This window comes from Rhyacophila brunnea, unplaced genomic scaffold, assembly GCF_057557595.1.
Source record: "Rhyacophila brunnea isolate RB1 unplaced genomic scaffold, BYU_Rbru_1.0 scaffold_5, whole genome shotgun sequence".
NCBI lineage: Eukaryota > Metazoa > Arthropoda > Insecta > Trichoptera > Rhyacophilidae > Rhyacophila > Rhyacophila brunnea.
Window position 1 is genome coordinate 6,539,791 of NW_028233170.1, and position 18,729 is coordinate 6,558,519.

Here is an 18,729-nt window from a genome sequence, read left to right on the forward strand (position 1 = left end):
GACCCTGCAACGAATTCACATTTTTTTACAATTGTAAGTTTAACTTTGAATTAAAAAAAAATAATCTGTTTAATGTTTTCAGATACCTACATATTTATAAATTAACTAGCTGACCCGGCGAACTTCGTACCGCCTCAAAATCAAGAAATCTTCTGTTAACTTATTAGCTGAATTGAATTCAGTTTTTATAAAGTTAAAATGAATACTTAAAATGAATTAAGTTCAATAAATGTGCAAAAATCAAATCAAAATGAAAAGTATTTTAATTACATTGAAATTAATGTAATTCACGTGGCAGCAAGGTATTTGCTTTATTGAAGCGAATCGAAATGATTCGCGTAGCATTGTGCACTACTTTTTGTTAAAATATTTGCTGGATGGATTGCACTCGGGTTGATTCCCGTCATTACGATACGTGATATACGACATTTTTCGTTTTCTTGTCAGCTGCGAGAATGAATAAAATTGATGGTTTGCCGACACGTGAATATGCTACGTACAATTGAGCGTGATAGAAACATTGATTTTCTAGATTCAGGCTACAAATACTCAAGGATTGGCCTTGTGATTTGTTGATCGTCATGGCGAATGCAAGACAAATCGGAAATTGAATTCGTTTAAACTCGAATGGCATATCGGTTAGGATCATCGGAATTCTCGGAATAAGAACTTCCTCACCTTTGAACATTCCTTTTATTACCGTCGCGTGAATCACATTGCCCATGAGTTTTCTCACCACCAAACGCGTTCCGTTACATAGTTTTGGTTGGTTCAGATTTCGAAGCATGATGACTACCGAGGCAACCTTTAGTTGTAAATTGTGCGGTGGTAAGCCAGGCAGATCCAATGAGTTTAAAAATTTAGTTGGATAGTTGGTTGCTTCGTCTTCGTTTGGTACACAGTCGATAGATTTGAAAGAATGTATTGGACCAACGATTTGATTTTGAATTGTGAAGTTTAAGTGATCCACATCTTTGTTCTTTGCCGCAAGAATTGCTCGTTCACTCAACCATTTGTGATTTTTGTGGTTAGCAATGATGTTCGGGAACACTTTGTTGATGAGGTCGTCCTTCGTTGGAACGAAATTCCAAAAATTCAGTGGAAACGAAATCAATCCGTTCAATTCGTCGACAAGAACACGGCCGTTACCGATAGTCAGCAATTTCTTGGAGAAATGTTTGGCAGATGGATCATTTAGCAATGCAACTCGCATGTTTGTCTTCAGCTGAAGTTTCTTCACATAACGCCACAGAGTCGATGATTTGAGGTAAGCGTTTATTTCATCGGCAGCGGTTGATCTTGGAATGACCGGTAGTGTTTGGTGGAAATCGCCAGATAGTAGAAACATTGCGCCTCCAAAACATCTTGAGTCATTGCGCAGATCTTTCATAGTTCGATTGAGTGCTTCCAATGCGCGTTTGTGCGCTATTGTGCATTCATCTCAGGTGATGATTTTACTTGCTACCAAAACATTGGCCATTGCTGAGTGTTTTGCAATATTGCATGTCGGTTTTTCAGTCGTTTGAAGGTTTAAAGGTAATTTCAAAGCTGAATGAGCCATTCGACATCCTTCTAGCAACGTGGCTGCTATCCCAGAAGAAGCAACTGCTTCAGCAATTTCCGATCTCGCACGAACAGTGGCCAAAATCAATGTCATGAGGAATGTCTTCCCAGTTCCACCGGGCGCATCGAGGAAAAATAAGCCACCATTTCCATCATCAATTGCCTTCATTAACGTATCGTACACTTTCTTCTGTTTGAGGTTCAACAGTGGTACATTCGTTCGAACTGATTGGTTCAATGCATCTCGATCAAATTCATGTGCACGTTCCAATTCTCGATTGAAAGCGTCGTACATTCCACGATGTGGCGTTGGCATTCCTAACTTAACTAACAAACTGCCGCACATGAGGTACACATGTCTTCGATCAAAAGCAAAGCCTGGTTATATATCTCCTCATTCACATCGAGATCTGGATTCCCTGAATTGACATGAATTCGATGTAAAATGTCTTTTGACATGTCATCCTTGTACTTGTTCCACAGTTCAGGTAGATTCGATGGAAAGCATGTCGAAATAATGATAGCAAATAATGTGCGTTTCTGACTTGGAGATGCAGAAATAATTGCTTCAGCGATTGTCATGTCCCAATGAGTATCATTTTCAAGCAAATTGAGCTGTTGACATGAAGCACGAAATGTTGGGCACACTACACTATTGACAGTTAGACATTTTGACTTTCATTCTTTCTTTTGTTTGTTTGTTTCTTGTTTATTGTTTCTGTCATGTATCAGATATGGCTTTGTATATAGATTTAAATTGTTTGTGATTTTCTTTTATTTTCGAATGCGCGAGGTTCATCGTTATTCATCGATATCAGTCAAAAACCGTTCCATACAAAATTTATGAGAAAACTAATTTTCTTCATAATTTGTTCTCGTGAATTTTTTCGATGTTTTAATAGTTATTCTGCTATTCGGGGCTGAGAAAAATCCAACAATGCAAAGATCATAAAAATCGGTCTAGTCGTTCTCGAGTTATAAATGGTGTAACTAACCCGACTTTCTTTTATATATATATAGATACAGTTGAAATTGTAAATTATCAAAAAAAAATCTCAAATTGCAAGCTTCGTATTTTTCCGATAGGTTCTCTGCTGGCATGCTTCTCCGCCAGTGACGTCCCTAGACAAAATGCCGCCCCTAGGCAGCGCCAAAATGCCGCTCCATTTTTTATACAGTATTTTTTTATCCTTTCATGGATACTATGGATGGTGATTTCTATGGATACATTAGATACTAATAAAATATATATATATACTTACCACTAAAATATACAAAATTAAATTTGTAAATAATTTTTCCCAAAAGTGGGTTTTTTTACGTTGGTAATACAGTGGCTTGTTACACATCGCGAACCCGACAAAAAAGTCAAGTCCTGTTATGATAATTAATACATTTTGTTTCCAACCAGTGAGCTTATTTTTTTAATGGAAAGATAATTTCGTTATTACTAAGTCTTAGTAGCTATTTCTATAGATATATTATACGAAATAACTCTTCTCTATTTGCCGCCCTTCGAGTAACTGCTGCGCCCAAGCGACGCTTAATCTGCCTACCCCCGCAGAACGTCACTGCGTCTCCCCCATAAGCCGCGAGGCCATCGTGGGTAGAAACAAAAAATCTGTTAATACAAACCTTCACTCTGTGGAGGCCCATATGATCCTATTAGGATCGGACATGGTCGGAAAAAAAACTATGATAAACGAATTTAGAGACTTAAGGTCTGCACCACAGAACAGATAATAAATATAATACCAATAGGCTATATTCAATACGCCGCATCTTGATGCAGGGTTTTGAATGTGTGAGTGTCCTACGAAAATGAAGCACGTATTATGCACGTGCAATAGTGTGTGTAATACACCAACATTAAATGAGCGTAAATGCATAAGCCGAGAGCAGTTTTCAGTATTCAACGTAAAACGTATATATCTTGACACGTGTGTAAGTTTAACCCGGATTCTTCCTTACTCGATTCGGTTACCTGCTATCGCCTTACCCGTTATGTATTTCAGTTCCTATTAATTCCGAGTTCTCTGGTCTGCACGACTAGACCATTTTGCATACTCCTGCACGAAATAGCGACGCCACTGAACTGCCATCATAAAAATATATACTATAATATATCATATTTTCTGTGGTTGCAGGGTAAACGTTGGGGTTTTACGAAATTAAGATTTTAATGCCAACGTGTTTTGTGCTCTTTTTTGTGTGTCCATAGATTTTGTCACATGTAAGCAATATAAATAGATACTTATTTTAATTTGTAGAAATAGCTTAAATTGAGAAAATCATTTTTAACTCTGAGTAAAATAAAAACATTGAATATGCGACAATATCAAAAACTTGATTATACCTAAGTAAATAACTAATGTAAAATAAATAACTAATAAATAAATACATAAATGATAGACCAATTAACTTCTAAGCAAGAGTATTTTTAAAACTGTGATTTATTTCAAAATCGATTACCTCAGTTGCGACTAAACTAACTGAGCCCTTTTACTCCGAAACCACAGTAATTTAAGCAATTTAATAAGCAACAATATTTTTTATTTATTCAATCGTATGGCGGCAGGGTGTACAATGTAAATAAAATTAAAGTCTATAGACACACAAAGATCCGAAACACATAGTATTAGGATGGAAGAAAGTTTCATGGAAAATGCATAGGCGTAGGCGCGTTCGGCGGAACGTTGAGTATAAACTCAACTCAAACGTATAACCGTATAAACGTATAACCAAGAAAAGACATTGTCTGCTAACATTTTCACACACGGTTATACGTTTGAGTTGCGCGCGCTGCTCAACGCTCCGCTGAACGCGCCTACGCTGGCCTTAATGTAGATCTCGACGAAATTATGTTCAATGGTTTGGATTAGTCCGCGGTCACACACGCACACGGTTTTTAATCCTTTCTTATCATATAGTAACTCTGCATCGGATGTGGTCTATAGATACAAAGTAATTGTTTGTACTAGTATTATAAAATGTATTCAATAGATATAGATTGAATGCGGTTTTCATTGAATTCCAATATTTCACATTTACTTTTAGAGATAATGAGAAAACCTTTTTAAATAATGTTTCTGTTGTATATTCTTATTACGATTTTCTGAAGAATATTTTGTGAATTTCAGAATGACAGTCAATAAAATTGTAGGCAAAAATTCGTAGGAAAGAAATAAAATAAATTAATCAGTATATTAATTTCTGTATTTCTAATTATGTTGCGGTAATTATTGTGTATGATAAAAATAATATTAAATATATTGTGACCAAAAATAATAAGTATACGCTTTTCAAATTTCAATCATAATTAAGTTGCCTAAAGGATCCATCAATTCCAAATAGATCCTCACTCGTTTGAGGTTTTCCTGGTCTTCTCTTTTCATCGGACCTATTCGATTCTTCAGCCAGGAACCAATCACGATAGCTTTCCACTTTCTTTTTCCATAGATCTATAAATGAAAACAAAACAATGTACTCGTATTTAAAAAAAAAAAAGCTTTTATTGTTTCGACAATTATATTTTTTTTAATTATTGTTATTATTGATGACGGCTGCTAGTTTGGTCTATAAACAAATTAATCTTCAGAATTATCTTTCGGTTTATATTGTTCTTAAAATTTGTAGAATTCATAAAAACCACCGATATTGAAAAACTTCTTCTATATAGATAACGCCTAAATATTATATGAAATCGAAGCAAAAAAATAGCTACAAGTGACTTCACATTTCAGAGAACTTCACACTACACTTCACACTGCTGCTATGACATTAATTATGTGCCAATTTGCAGGGGGTCTAAAAAGAAAATAATTTGTCACAATGAGTAGATAAGAATATGAAAAAATAATTCTCAATAGATTTCAATATTTTGAATGAATTAATTTTAAATAAATAAAGCAGGTCTTCGAACCGTTATTTTTTTCGTTCAGGTTCAAGTAAAAAATATATATCGGTTCGGTCCCGGTTTTCGTACTGAAAAAAATAACGGTTTTTCCGGTTTTCAGTTCAGTTTCGAATGGATGGTAGTAAGTGACTGACCAAACAGTATAAGACTCCAAGGCTCAAGACCCAAGACGTAAGACGTATTGCGCCTACGACAACTGAACGACAACTAAAGTATAGTATCGTGTAAACGCGCGTGTTTGAACATGTACCAAACTGAAAAAACCGATACTTTTTTCCGGTTCGGTTCCGGTTTCTGTTCTGACAAAAATAACGGTTTTTTCCGGTTTTCTGTTCTGTTCCGGGTCTAACCTATCCTAACATTCTTAATATGCAGTGTAATAATTTGACGATTTTATTATTTATATCAACGCAAAAAAATGTGAATATCTGCGTATAAAATTTACGGTTCGTTCAGATGAAGATTTATGATCAAAAAAGTGTTGGGAACCTGTGATTTAAGTAAAAGTTAAAAATAATATATATACAACATAGGTACCTGTCAATTCGTCTAAGGATAATCCAGTACCACCAAGATCAGTAGGTAAAATACTTGCAGGAATTGATTTTTTCAAACTCTCCATATCCAGATTATGAACGTGTATCTGCAAATAAAAATAAAATGCGTACCTATTATATTACTATAACATTATAAGAGTGAAAGGCTAAGCCACGAGTTACAAATTCTAGTAAAAAATGTTTTTAATAGTTTGGATCCAAGTCATGGACTTAATTTTTTTAAGTGCAGAAGTACAGACATACAGTACAGAAGTTAAGACTTTTGATTAAGTGCAGGAGTACATGAAATTAAAATAGTTGACATCAGTATTTTATTTATATTATTATGACAAATTATGTTGTCATCTTTTACTACAATGTTTAATAATGTGAACTAAAATTACGCTGCAGGCAATTTTTTTACTATCCATTATAATGATGTTCCTTACATAATATTTGACAATATATTGGATAATAATAATATATATAAAGGGCTAAAAAAAAAAAAAACAAAGGTGCCGGAACTTATTTCTTGCCAAACTTCTTACCTACCAAAGAAAATTATATTCAAATATCATTTAAAGCAACTTTTCCTATGCTATGAAGCGCATAAAAAATAAAGAAACAAACAAATACAACAATAAATAAACAACAAAAGTTGTAAAAAATTAAATTGCAAAAAAATCATATATCTGAATAAAAGTATATGTATAGTGATTTCCATGGCCCCCACATCCTGAAGCGGGCCCATCCAGGATCTTTGGCGGCCCCCCTACCTATCACTAACGTTAAAGGCAGTGTGACGATCTATAGTAGCGTTTTTCAAATGGTATTTGAGGTAAAATTAAGGGTATTCAGTTTATCAACAAATATTAAGCAAAAAATGCAATTACATAACCACATATTATAAAATGTTAATACGCCTGAAGGAAATTAGCGCCGCGGGCGATTTTTTTACGATTAGAGGAAATTTGTGATGTGCGTTTATCTCACTTCTCCGGTCAATTCCCCAGGCTAGAGCTCTGTCAGCCCCCTCTTTGTGGAGGGCCATGGTGATTTCCAAAGCTCAGTCCAATTTTCGTCTGGAAAATCGTCTCAATTCCTTTTTTTAGTGTTAGAGTCTATGGCCGAATTTCTTCCAATGAGTAACCACCGATCAATGTATTTTGAAGGATAGAAAAGTGTCAAAGGTGGTCCGACGAGTTCGATGAACAAAAGTCCCGATACTGTTTTGGCCTTGAACGAAGCTCTTATTGGGGTAATAATTAGATTCATTTGAATTCACATTCACTTGTGAAAATGGTAATAGAATTCAATGCATATATCAAACGCGATAGTTCAGCTGATATGTCTTTTCATATGAGATGATTGAGGAAAATTAACTTGTACTATGTAAGCGCGAACATTGCTTTTGAAACCTTAAAAATACCAAGAAAAAAGGTGCCGGAACGCCGTTCCACCGTATTATAAAAAAGGGCTGACAATTATATTTTGCCAGAATATCTTATGCCTTTTATGATAGGACACCGACCCATTCAATGAAGGCTTTGAAGTTATTGATTTTGTCAAGTTTATAAATTCATTGTTAGAATTACACTGTTTTTTTTAATATATCGTTCAAGCATATAATCTGCTTTGTCCTCTCTTTTTTTTCTGTCCTATGTTATCCCACATTGTGCTTTACACATGTGTGTATATTATGCCACATTGGTCAAAAAGTGTAATACCATATTATACGAAATAAATAAATGTAGATGAACGAAAACAGATCACGTTATGTATTTAAATTATTTGAATAAAGTAAGAGGGGTATCTAATTTCAATAATATAATTAACTTACCCTATCCTGTTGCTTTTTACTCATAAAACTTTTGAATAAGGTATATGCCATTTCGAATCCTGGAGGTGTATTTATCATATGAATGCCATTTTGTCTCAGGGGGTAACTTTTCTCTGTAGACATGTTTGCTTTCTTAGCCAATGACGGGGTAAATTGGGAAATTGTGGCAAACGACACATCTTTCAGGTCCAATAACATTTGCTGTAAATAAAAAAAGTGCTAAAGCTTTCAGATGTTAAATAATGCTAAAAAACATAAGCAATGTTTATGAGCTGGAATCCTTCTTATTTATATCTAAGTACCTATTTTTGAAAAGAAAAGTCGACATTTTTACACATTTAAATAACACGTTAATTATATCTAATGGCCAACTGCTCCAAACGCACCAGTCGCGGTGTTAGCACTAAATGAGTTTTAAGATAGCACTTAATGAGTGTTACTTCTGATAAGACAAATAATTATGGAATTCTTACCTGCCCCCTAATAATATAATTGTCATCTTCTTGCATTAAAATATCCGCGATCATGAATGAAACTTTGAGGACATCAAACATGGAGTGCTTCGAAGGGTCGTATACTCCAAGTCTCATGAAATACACACGGCACGCGTCTGGACCAGCTAAATCGCGAAATGGAAGAGTTACACTGGAAGACAACATTATTGATAAATTTAATTATCTACCCAATATGTAATATTTCCACTAATAAGAAATTTAAAATTTAAAAATTTAAAACTGACATTTCAAAAAAGTGTAGGTAAAAAAATTTCTTGACAAATTTCAAAACCAACATTCAAAGACGGTAGGTATCCAAAATAATAAATAGGTACCTACTATACTTTATATTGCGTTTTTAAGTAAAATTATCTGAAATAAAGAATGCTCCCCTTTCAGCAGTGAGAAATTATATTATTTACTTATAAATTTCATGTTTCGTAAATCCACCACTAGATGTAATAAACCATAAGTTGAAGTTTTTTTAAAATTGCCATCTCAATCAATCAATCATAATATTGTTATTATAAATTAAATTTCATATTATTAGACTCCTCATTATGTGTATATTGAGAATTATGTATCGTTATTCTAACAAGCCGGATATTCCAATTTTGAAATACATACACTATTTCAATACTTATTTTTCATACAGGTTGTTTTAAAAACAAGTGAATATAGTACATATTGTCATTCGTATTTCGTACTCATGTAGAATGGATGAGGTACATTAATTTTCTTAACTTATTTACAAATTAATTTTTAATTTAAACGATACTAATATTATTTTTCACCACCAATTAGCGGTGTGAGGGCCATACCATACCACAAAATTAGGCAGTTACTTAGGTATTTATTATTTGTATAGATTAATCTATGTATCCATCAAAATTTTGTAACCCTTTTGTACTTACAACACAAAAAATAATTTGAACAACTTAAAAAGCTCTCATATAAGATATGTAAAACAGTGCTACTTTTATCTGACCACAATACAATATATTACACACCACTTTAACGATTACTGTTACTAATGCTTCAAAACGAGGATGTTAAAAATGTAGAGGATTTTAAAACTGGTATAGATAAATAATATTAGTTTAGCAATATGGAAGAGTTGAACCTTTGAAAGAGTTGAGTTGAGTTGAGTTGGTTAAATACTTACAAATTACAGAGTAGATACTAGATAAATCCAAGCCTGACCACTTAGCGAAAGACCTGAGTGGCAGCGTCTTGCGGAGCGGGGCGTGCAGCGTGCATATTGTGTGCAGTTGTTAACCATGCACGCTGCACGCCCTGCTCTGCAAAACGCTGCTGCTCAGGTCTTACGCTAAGGATTGAATGATAATGACAAGGGATTATTGTAAACGTACCCTAATTTTAAAATGTCTTGTATTTTTGGGTCACTAGGATTCCTATTATGAAAAAATTCCGGCACTATAGCTCTCAGTGTGTAATACATGTCCATTTTTTTTTTGCATCGCTCCAAGCTGAATTTTGAAGATCGGAGAAAGGCTACGAGCCATTGATCATCTGAAAAATATAAAAACATTTAGATCACAGAAAAGACAAATAAATAGAAATTTAAAAACCATTGCCGTGAACCAAGGTTTTGAAGCAGGGTATTTTTATGACGGTCTGTCCATAAAACCCAATTATAACAAAGCGTACCGGCGGCCCTCTTTACATTTACATGACAAACTTTAATGCATATACAGACTCAACTATTGAAAATAACATATTCTTATTTAACGCATGTTTAAGTTTTTCCCATATTTTTCAACGCTTGATAACTGTAGCCTGTTATACCATACCCATTAGGGTAAAGCTAGGGTTTCCTAAGAAAACGGTGCCGTTATGTAGCGGCCGTATCATGGTTACATGTAAGTTGTACGTATGCAGTTCATCGTGGGACACTTATTCGTGCGCCGCAGTACGTGAAACATAAGTTCGTATAACATTTTATCAAATGACGAGTTCTTCGTTGAACGTTTCACCGTGGAATACATTTGTACGTATCTTACAAAATGCGGCGATAGTTTGCAAATAGTACTGTTCCAATTAGATTAACCCTAACTTAACCTAGTAAAGACATCTCCACATGTTGTAGCATACGTACAAATATACTCCACGGTGAAATGTTCAACGAAGAACTCGTCATTTGATTAAATGTTACACGAACTCATGTTTCACGTGCTGCGGCGCACGAATAAGTGTCCTGCGGTGAACTGTTTGCGTACAAATTTCCGTATACGCCGTATCATAATGTGATCCGGCTGACATAAGAAAACGCCCGTAAGAATGGTTACCAGAGATGTAAACTTAAAAGAAGACAGACAACGGTCAGTGAGCGTCTTGTTGTGAAGAATGGATGATCTATACATAGCATTATTACTATATTTGGAAGACGAGGCGTCATTGGAAGACGAAAACGGTCGTTTGGGGGAGAGTGAGAAATTTAGAAATCGTTCTACAGAGGGTGCATTTCAAATTTTAGTGCGTCACTGTCTGCACTGCAACGAGGAAAATTTCAGGCAATACTTTCGCTTAACACCTGCAGTATTGTACAGAATCACATAAGAGCAGCGCTCGGAATGGAGCGGAACGCCCCGGAGCGCCGTTCCGGTTCGTGAATTCCTTGACAATTCCGTTCCGTCTCGTGGAATCCTCGAATCTACCGTTCCTTCTCGTGGAATCCTGATAGCGAGATGTCTCGTAAAATTCTTGAGCCTCATCTGAATATTCAATATGGCGTTCCGGTTCAGATTGTGTTGAAATTGAAGAATATGAATCGGTTTATAAATATATTAAAAAAAAAAAATCTTTTTATTAAACAATGATTTTACTTGTTGACTACCCCTGATTTTTAATAATTCGTACATGTCGATACAAATGGGTGCCACAGTCAGCCAAATTTCTTCTTAGAAATGCATCTAGGTATATTTTTTCCTAACAATGCATTTCTAGACAACCCATGCCTGATAATAAAAAATACAGTTTTTATTGAAGAAAGCACCCTTACATGACTGTATTGCTCTCTTCCGTTTTCTTTAAGACAATGTGAGATAATAGTATATTATTCTATTCTTTAGCTATTCAACAAGTTTTTTTTGCTTGCAGACAAAATCACAAAATACATCATTAATTTATTTAGGGTAGGTACCTACTACCAATATCGATAATAACGTTAAATTATTACGTACCTTTTTTTGATTTTCAATTAAAACACATGAAATATCTACATAGGTATTGTGAAAAATAATTCATTTGTTAATTAATGTTTTATGAATAAATAAACTACCTCTGTGTAGGTATCTACCAAGGCTTGAATTTTCGACACTTTGGTATGAACCACAGGGCTTAGCTGACTCGGGTAAGAGTGTAAATCGCGGGTTCCCAAACCGTTATGATTTTGAGTACATTAAAATTGTGATCAATACGGGAGTGGAAGTCACAATATTTTATGGAATGAAACGGGAGAGAAATGAATGGGAGAAACAAAACCATAACTGTCCGATTGACGATTGCGTAAAATATAGGATATAGGATAGCTAACTTTAGGTACTAGGTAGGCTTAACGCATTCATAGTTTTGACAATACATCATAAGACAACCGAGGCCGTTCATTAGTCGACCTGTTGATATTAGATGGTATGCAACCAACGAGGTGTCTTTCCATCGGTATGGAGCGATATACATTCGAGGAGGTTTAATATCGCTATTGTGCAAGTAAATCAGTGGTCTCTGTACAATTTTTGCGTGTATGGGCATCTTCATCAGGGGCAACGAACAAATTTAAACGTTCATAGTATTACCCATATCATGCTGGGCTAGGTACCTATTCTTATTTTTTTATTTCGGTTTTAGTTCGGCAGAAATAAATTTGCAGTGAAAAAATACTCGTAGGTAGGTTCCTACCTAAACTCTTTACCTATTCTTCATGTTATACAGAAAATAAAGCTGATGGAAAAAATATATTGTTGAGGACATTAAAATAACCATAGTAATACGGTCCTTTGAAATAAATCAATATAGGTAGGTACCTACTTAGTTCATATTTTTTGTTTCACAAAACTTCTACGTAGCAAAGCTGTTTACTATTCAATAATAATACAATGAATCCTACCTAAATTGTGCATTGAAAAAAATATTGTCGGTGAAGATTTATTGCTTTCAAATCCACAGAAATGTTACGTAACGAAGAGATTTTTTTCTCTCAAAAAAGGTTTTATAAACAATAACTAATAGCACATGTAATTTTTGATTTGAGGGCTTTGAAAGAATAAATTTTCTTACAAAATATTAGTTTAAGCAGCAATCCTCGACCAGCAAGAGGTCGTGGTCGTTTATTACGTTTATCGTCGTAGTATTTATTTATAAAACCATAATAATTATAAAAAGGTACATACCCACCTAAATCAAGTAGGTACTATAATAATTATTGTGTCTTGATTGTGAGGTTTTGTTGGTGTTTTGAATTATTGTTTGTCTTGTGATTGGAGAAACTTGTCGCATACTATGCAAACCACAAACATAGTGGTACTATGACAGTACTAAAGATTTGTATATAGGTACCTACTGTACAATAATAGCAGAGTACAAATGAGTAAAAATAACAAAACTGTGTAGGTATTGCCAAGTGGTAACGACGAAATCTTAGAACAATGTATTTTGAGTTGTTTCCCTATAGAAGTTGGGTACCGAATAGGACCTTACACTCCGGTGACTTGGGTAAGTGTCTAAACTCTATCTTATACCTAGTAACATAAAAAGCGAATAAATATTATGTATTAGTTATTAATTTCATATACCTATTATCGCAAAGGTCTTTTTTGTTATATATTCATAGAACAGATTCCTTATTACAGAGGTATTTGAGTCATCGTAGGGAGATTTAAAATACTGTAGAAAAATTGACGCGGCATTTTGTTTAGGAACATCACTGTGTGACGTGTTTCTTCTCACCCTCATATGCACACATATATTATATAATACATAACATATAGATTGCATTGAGCAAATAATAAATTGCGAAAACTCATGCGATAGACGTTGACGAAATAAAAGAGGTAGCATACATTTAAATAAAATCATAGAGGAATCCAATGGGAATTTACTTACATAATAATTAATAGTTTCAACAACATCAGAAACCCATTAGAATAAAATTATCCCACATGCCCACATAGTGTAAATATTTGAATATTTTTTTCTAATATCTACAAGTCTGGGGTTGTTTAAAATTATGCATATTTAATGATGAATGCTACATTCGTAAAACTTGTGTATTCATTAAGTACTTAATTTTATTAAATTAATTTATTATGAACCATGCTCCTGCTTTTTCGTACATGATGGATTTTGATGTGATTAAAAAATAGTTTAATCAAAATATTTCCAATTTAGGTACTAGCTTTAAATAAAGTAGCATGTAACTTGGTTTAACCAATGTACTTATCTTCTGTTTGAGACTTTCACGGTTGTTTGTCATCGTAATTGATTTTTGGGTTTTCACCGTGTGTAATTCTTCATTCTTTGCTCGACGTTTCGGGCTTGTTGCAGAGGCCATTATCAAGAGATATTATATGATATCGAGGAAAGAAGGAAGAAGTACACGTGGTGAAAACCCAAAAATCAATCACGATAAGGTATCTTCACTCATGTTTCCATTTACACTTAGTTACATGTTTTTATTCAAACTACTGACGAAACAAATGGACAATTGTATTGGTTTGTCCATTATTTCATATATTTTTATGTTCCCTACTCCAATAAGATTCATATACTTACATTTAGGTGTACATATTTGTATAATTATTATTATTATTATGAATGATGTATTTTTTAGTAAACTTATATTATGATATATTTTTTATGTTACAAACAACTGATTCGGGCGAAGATGAAAATGTTTTATAAAGTACATTATGTAAAACTAAGATATTTTTTTATATTATAGATATTATATCTAATACTGCACATTTTTGAAAAATTATTGAGCGTTCCTGTTCGTAAAATTTTCCATTTCGAGCACTGCATAAGAGATGACTTAATGTAATTCCACAGATTTTGATTTAACTGGACTTTGCTCTTCACATTATAATATAAAGCTGTATTATTTCTTACAAAATCAATCAATATTTCGTCATTTTTGCTGGTACAAATTACGCTTGGAGTGTTTGCACTCATTTTTTGTTTTAAAATGGTCACCGCTACACGGGAAAAAACGTTCCACGACTGTTTGTACCACTATGACGGCCGTCACGCAAATGGCGGCACCGCTAATTGACGTTACACTCACAACCAACGCTCTCTAGGAAACCAACATTGTCTGGTTTGCATAGACACTGTTTTAGTAACATCAACCACCGCTATATAACGGCACCGTTTTCTTAGGAAACCCTAGCTTTACCCTAATGGGTATGGTATAACAGGCATATACTGGCAAATATTAATTTTCATGTTCCCACCAATATCACTCGTAGCTCCACGGTCTTCAAGATACCTCGTCGCAGGACAGATGTTATGTTTCATGATGCTGTGTATCGTGCAATTAGCTTATTTGATAGCACCATAAAGGTTTATTTGTTTTTTATTAACTATATAAGGTTTGTGGACGTATTAAATAGACTAAATTTATAATTGTATAAATTATCATATTTCATTAATATTTACACGTCATGCTGTCTTTTTATTGTTATTTGTAATTAAGATATTTTTATACATTTGTATTTATTAAGTATTATGGCGCATTGGCCAATAGCTGTAATGCCGTAATACTCTTTTTATAAATAAATAAAATAAATAAATATATTGGACGCTAAAGACGGGCCCAGCGCGTAACGATTAAGGTGACCATTCGATATAATTAGCATGCTATTTATATGTGGTAATTAAAAAGTAATTATCTAGTCAGCAGTCAATGTGTTATTAAGTTGGTTACATTAATTCTGTGTACCCTGTGAGTCTATTCTATACTTATCGACCGCTAAGTGATAAAGTGATAAATATTATCATACTTAGGGTAGGTTTGTATTAGCACTTATTGTAACAATTACAATAAATTGGTTGTAATTATTGCAATAAAGCAGCGTTGACACGGTCCAAGTATGATTCGAGTACACTTGGACCGAGCGCATTCGTATGAGACATCTTCATACTAATTATTCCTATCCAAGCTAGCTTGGATGAATAGGACCAGTGACGTCCCGTGGGGGTAGGCAGATTGAGTGTTGTTTGGGGGCGGCAGTTAATCGAAGGGCGGCAAATCGAGGAGAATCAATTCAGTGGTATATATTTTGCTAGTAATGTATCCATACAACACATTTCTTAGATATTGGAGTCATGAAAGGATGATAAAAAAAACTTTATAAAAAATGGGGCGGCATTTTGTGTAGGGACGTCACTGAGTAGGACGCGGTCCAAGTAGCTTGGATAGGAGTAATTTGTACGAAGATGTCCCGTACGAGTGCTCGTGGATGGTTCTCGGTCCAAGTGTACTTGGATCGTACTTGGATTGTGTCAATGCGGCTTAAGTGCTATATTTTAACAGCACCTCTCTTGGCTGTGATACAATTTAGAGCGAGATAGACAGTTTTGACTGTTCAGACGACTAACTTATTGTAACAATTATAATACCTCAATACAAATATGTAATAAGTACTATCACTTTATCATTTTAGCGGTCGATAGTCGCCTTGTGTATAGAATAGACCCGCTGATTCTGATATTAAAATAAATTTAATATATGTTTTGATTGACATCTATGATATATAAGCAATAGCAATTTTACTTACTGGTTTGAATCTTGGATAAGTGGGGTTGTTTTGCTAGCCATTTTTTCAAGGCGGTAATATCAGATGGCGTTCTTGCAGGGTCTTCATTTAGTTCTTCCTTTGCTACGTGCGCCAACTCTGCAGAAATCGGCCTTATCGACGTCATATTAGTATAATGTCTGTAAAACAGTTTAAAAAACAATTTGAAAGACAGATAATAATATTTATTACACTTTTGATTTGATAAACTGAATAAATTTAAGTATTGCCGGCAAAACTGTATTATCAACAGAAAAGTAAGTAACAATTTGGTAATAGTATGCGTTGCGACTTGCGTGTATTTAGAGGTCATTATTGTAAAGAAAAAAACCTTCAAAAAAACACACCTGAAACTTCCGATAAATCATAAATATCAGACATTGGATTAAACGTAATAATGGTAATGATGTTGGCACATAATTGATTTTTATATAGATTAGAATAACATGACAATATACCTACTGCATAACATATTATTCCGGACCCACCAATATTAAAATAAATGTAAATCGTGTAAATAATAATAGTGTAGGCGTATGAAAACACCCAATTCCTTTTATTTTTTCGAAAACAATGTAAAAGTCATGTCGGAATTGTATTTTTAACTAGGTATATTGAAGAGCTGAGGATTAATATGTATGTAGATATGTTATTAGTTTTCTGTATACCTACTATTAAATCATAACTATTTTCATCATTCTATAAATGAGATGTTATTTTTAGACATTATTCCAATTTGATCCAAAATAATGAAAACATTTTCACATTTAGTTAGATTATGTGAGGTAGGTTCCTACCTAATATCTTTATTAATATTCAGTGAGTCTGTGTTTATTCAAAATTACCGTATCCAGAAATTTGTACCTACGTATGCAGTTCGCCGTATCACACTTCACCATGCAATGTTGCATTGGAAATATATGGCCGTATATTAAAGACCGCCCAACCTCTTTGGGTCGTATAGTACTGACATAAAGTTCATGTCTAAATAAAACACGGTTTTTGTCGGTTTACACTTTATAGGAAGCCAGCAGGGAAAAAAAATGACAATAGCCGATATACTGGATTATTTGATAGGTTAGGTTTTCATTCTTGAATTCATGAATTTTGCCAAATTCAGCTATGAAAATTGAATTAATGTTCATACTGAATCTAATAAAATTGGTGACCGTATAGTATACGGTCATTCTCTTTCCGATAAGAAAGCTCACGGCGAACTATGACACGGTAAAATGTTTTACGTACAACTTACATGGAACCAACCGGAAGATCGACACTGTAAAAAATTGTACACCTAACCCAAAATTACATACGGTGCTGTGAAAATAATGTCAAGATACAGTACCTATGTAGCCCAATGAAGAATAAAATGCTTATAATTTTTCGTGCCTACCTATCTACACAATTGAATTATATTCACGCAGAAATAGGTGAATGTTATAGACGGCAGATGGTAATTAGAATCATGTAAGTAAGTTTGTTATATTGGTTTAAATTTACTTTATAATTGATATAATCAGCAAAACTTTTCATTCAAAATAATTATTAATGGTTAACCTGTTTAGCTCCTGACAGACTGTTGTGTTTTGTGTGATATTTATGTCCGTTCAATTTGACCTTGTATTATAAAATTATAATAATAATTGTTTCTATACCGATAAAAATTAACACATTGGCAAAATTAATAAATAGTTAACGCCTTTATGATTTTTAAAATACACAATAAATGACATTGGCAGCAATACATATTGTTTATGTATTGTGTCATCGACCAACGTATTATAATCTTAATAAATCTATATCACTCAGTTATATTGTACAAAAACTATATTTTATTATCACGTTATCTATTATAAATAATATGTAACTATGTAAACACAAGCCATTTTAGAAATAGAAAATAATATTCGTTTAACATCTTAAAACAAGAATGAATTCCATTAGGTTTATGTTTCAAGGTATTGAGAGAAATAATCATTTATAATTTGAATATTTTGTACAACTTACCTGTTTAACCAGGCTACCTTGGATGTCGACGTTAGCTCACGTCTACATAAAAATAAAACTGCATACTACACGTTTTAGAATATGTTAGCTACACGGCTGTGTTCAAAGTGATAACCGGAGACGTAGGCGGTTTCAATAATTGGGGGAGGGGCATTGAGGTTCTTGCTCATTTGAATGAATTTTATTTTAAAAACAATATTATTTTATTGTACAAATTTTAATAATTCAAAACTGAATGAATATAATAATATAATATAGGGTAATAATGTTTATTGGATAAGTTGAATCGAAGCCATCACATGGAAAGTGAAAGATAAGAATTCGAATCCCATTCGGTTCATTATTATTCTTTCTTCCAGGAATGTTTCTGAGTTTTCGGAGTTCTATAGTGTATTAATGTCCAACCCATTATCATTTAATTAGTTTGTGAGCAGTTTTCCTAATGGTGGAAACTTTCCATATCGTTTCGGCTGTAAAGAAAATAAAGCTTGAAGTTTCATCATCAACTGTCAAAATCATGGGAAAAATCAACCTTGTTGATATTTTATTCTATTCTTCT

The 18,729-nt window shown here is 33.6% G+C and overlaps 1 protein-coding gene across 1 annotated transcript; it reads right to left on the bottom strand.

The window, feature by feature from the left end:
- Positions 1 to 4,760: 4,760 nt before the first annotated feature.
- LOC147065950 (retinol-binding protein pinta-like) lies at positions 4,761 to 18,282 on the bottom strand. Its single transcript, XM_085955348.1, has 7 exons — positions 18,171 to 18,282; positions 16,146 to 16,303; positions 9,723 to 9,882; positions 8,329 to 8,500; positions 7,856 to 8,056; positions 6,017 to 6,122; positions 4,761 to 5,024 (listed from the first exon to the last, which is right to left on the bottom strand). The coding sequence occupies exons 2-7, from the start codon at positions 16,288 to 16,290 to the stop codon at positions 4,873 to 4,875; spliced, it is 936 nt and encodes a 311-aa protein (XP_085811474.1). The 5' UTR covers positions 16,291 to 16,303; positions 18,171 to 18,282; the 3' UTR covers positions 4,761 to 4,872.
- Between the last annotated feature and the right edge of the window lie 447 nt (positions 18,283 to 18,729).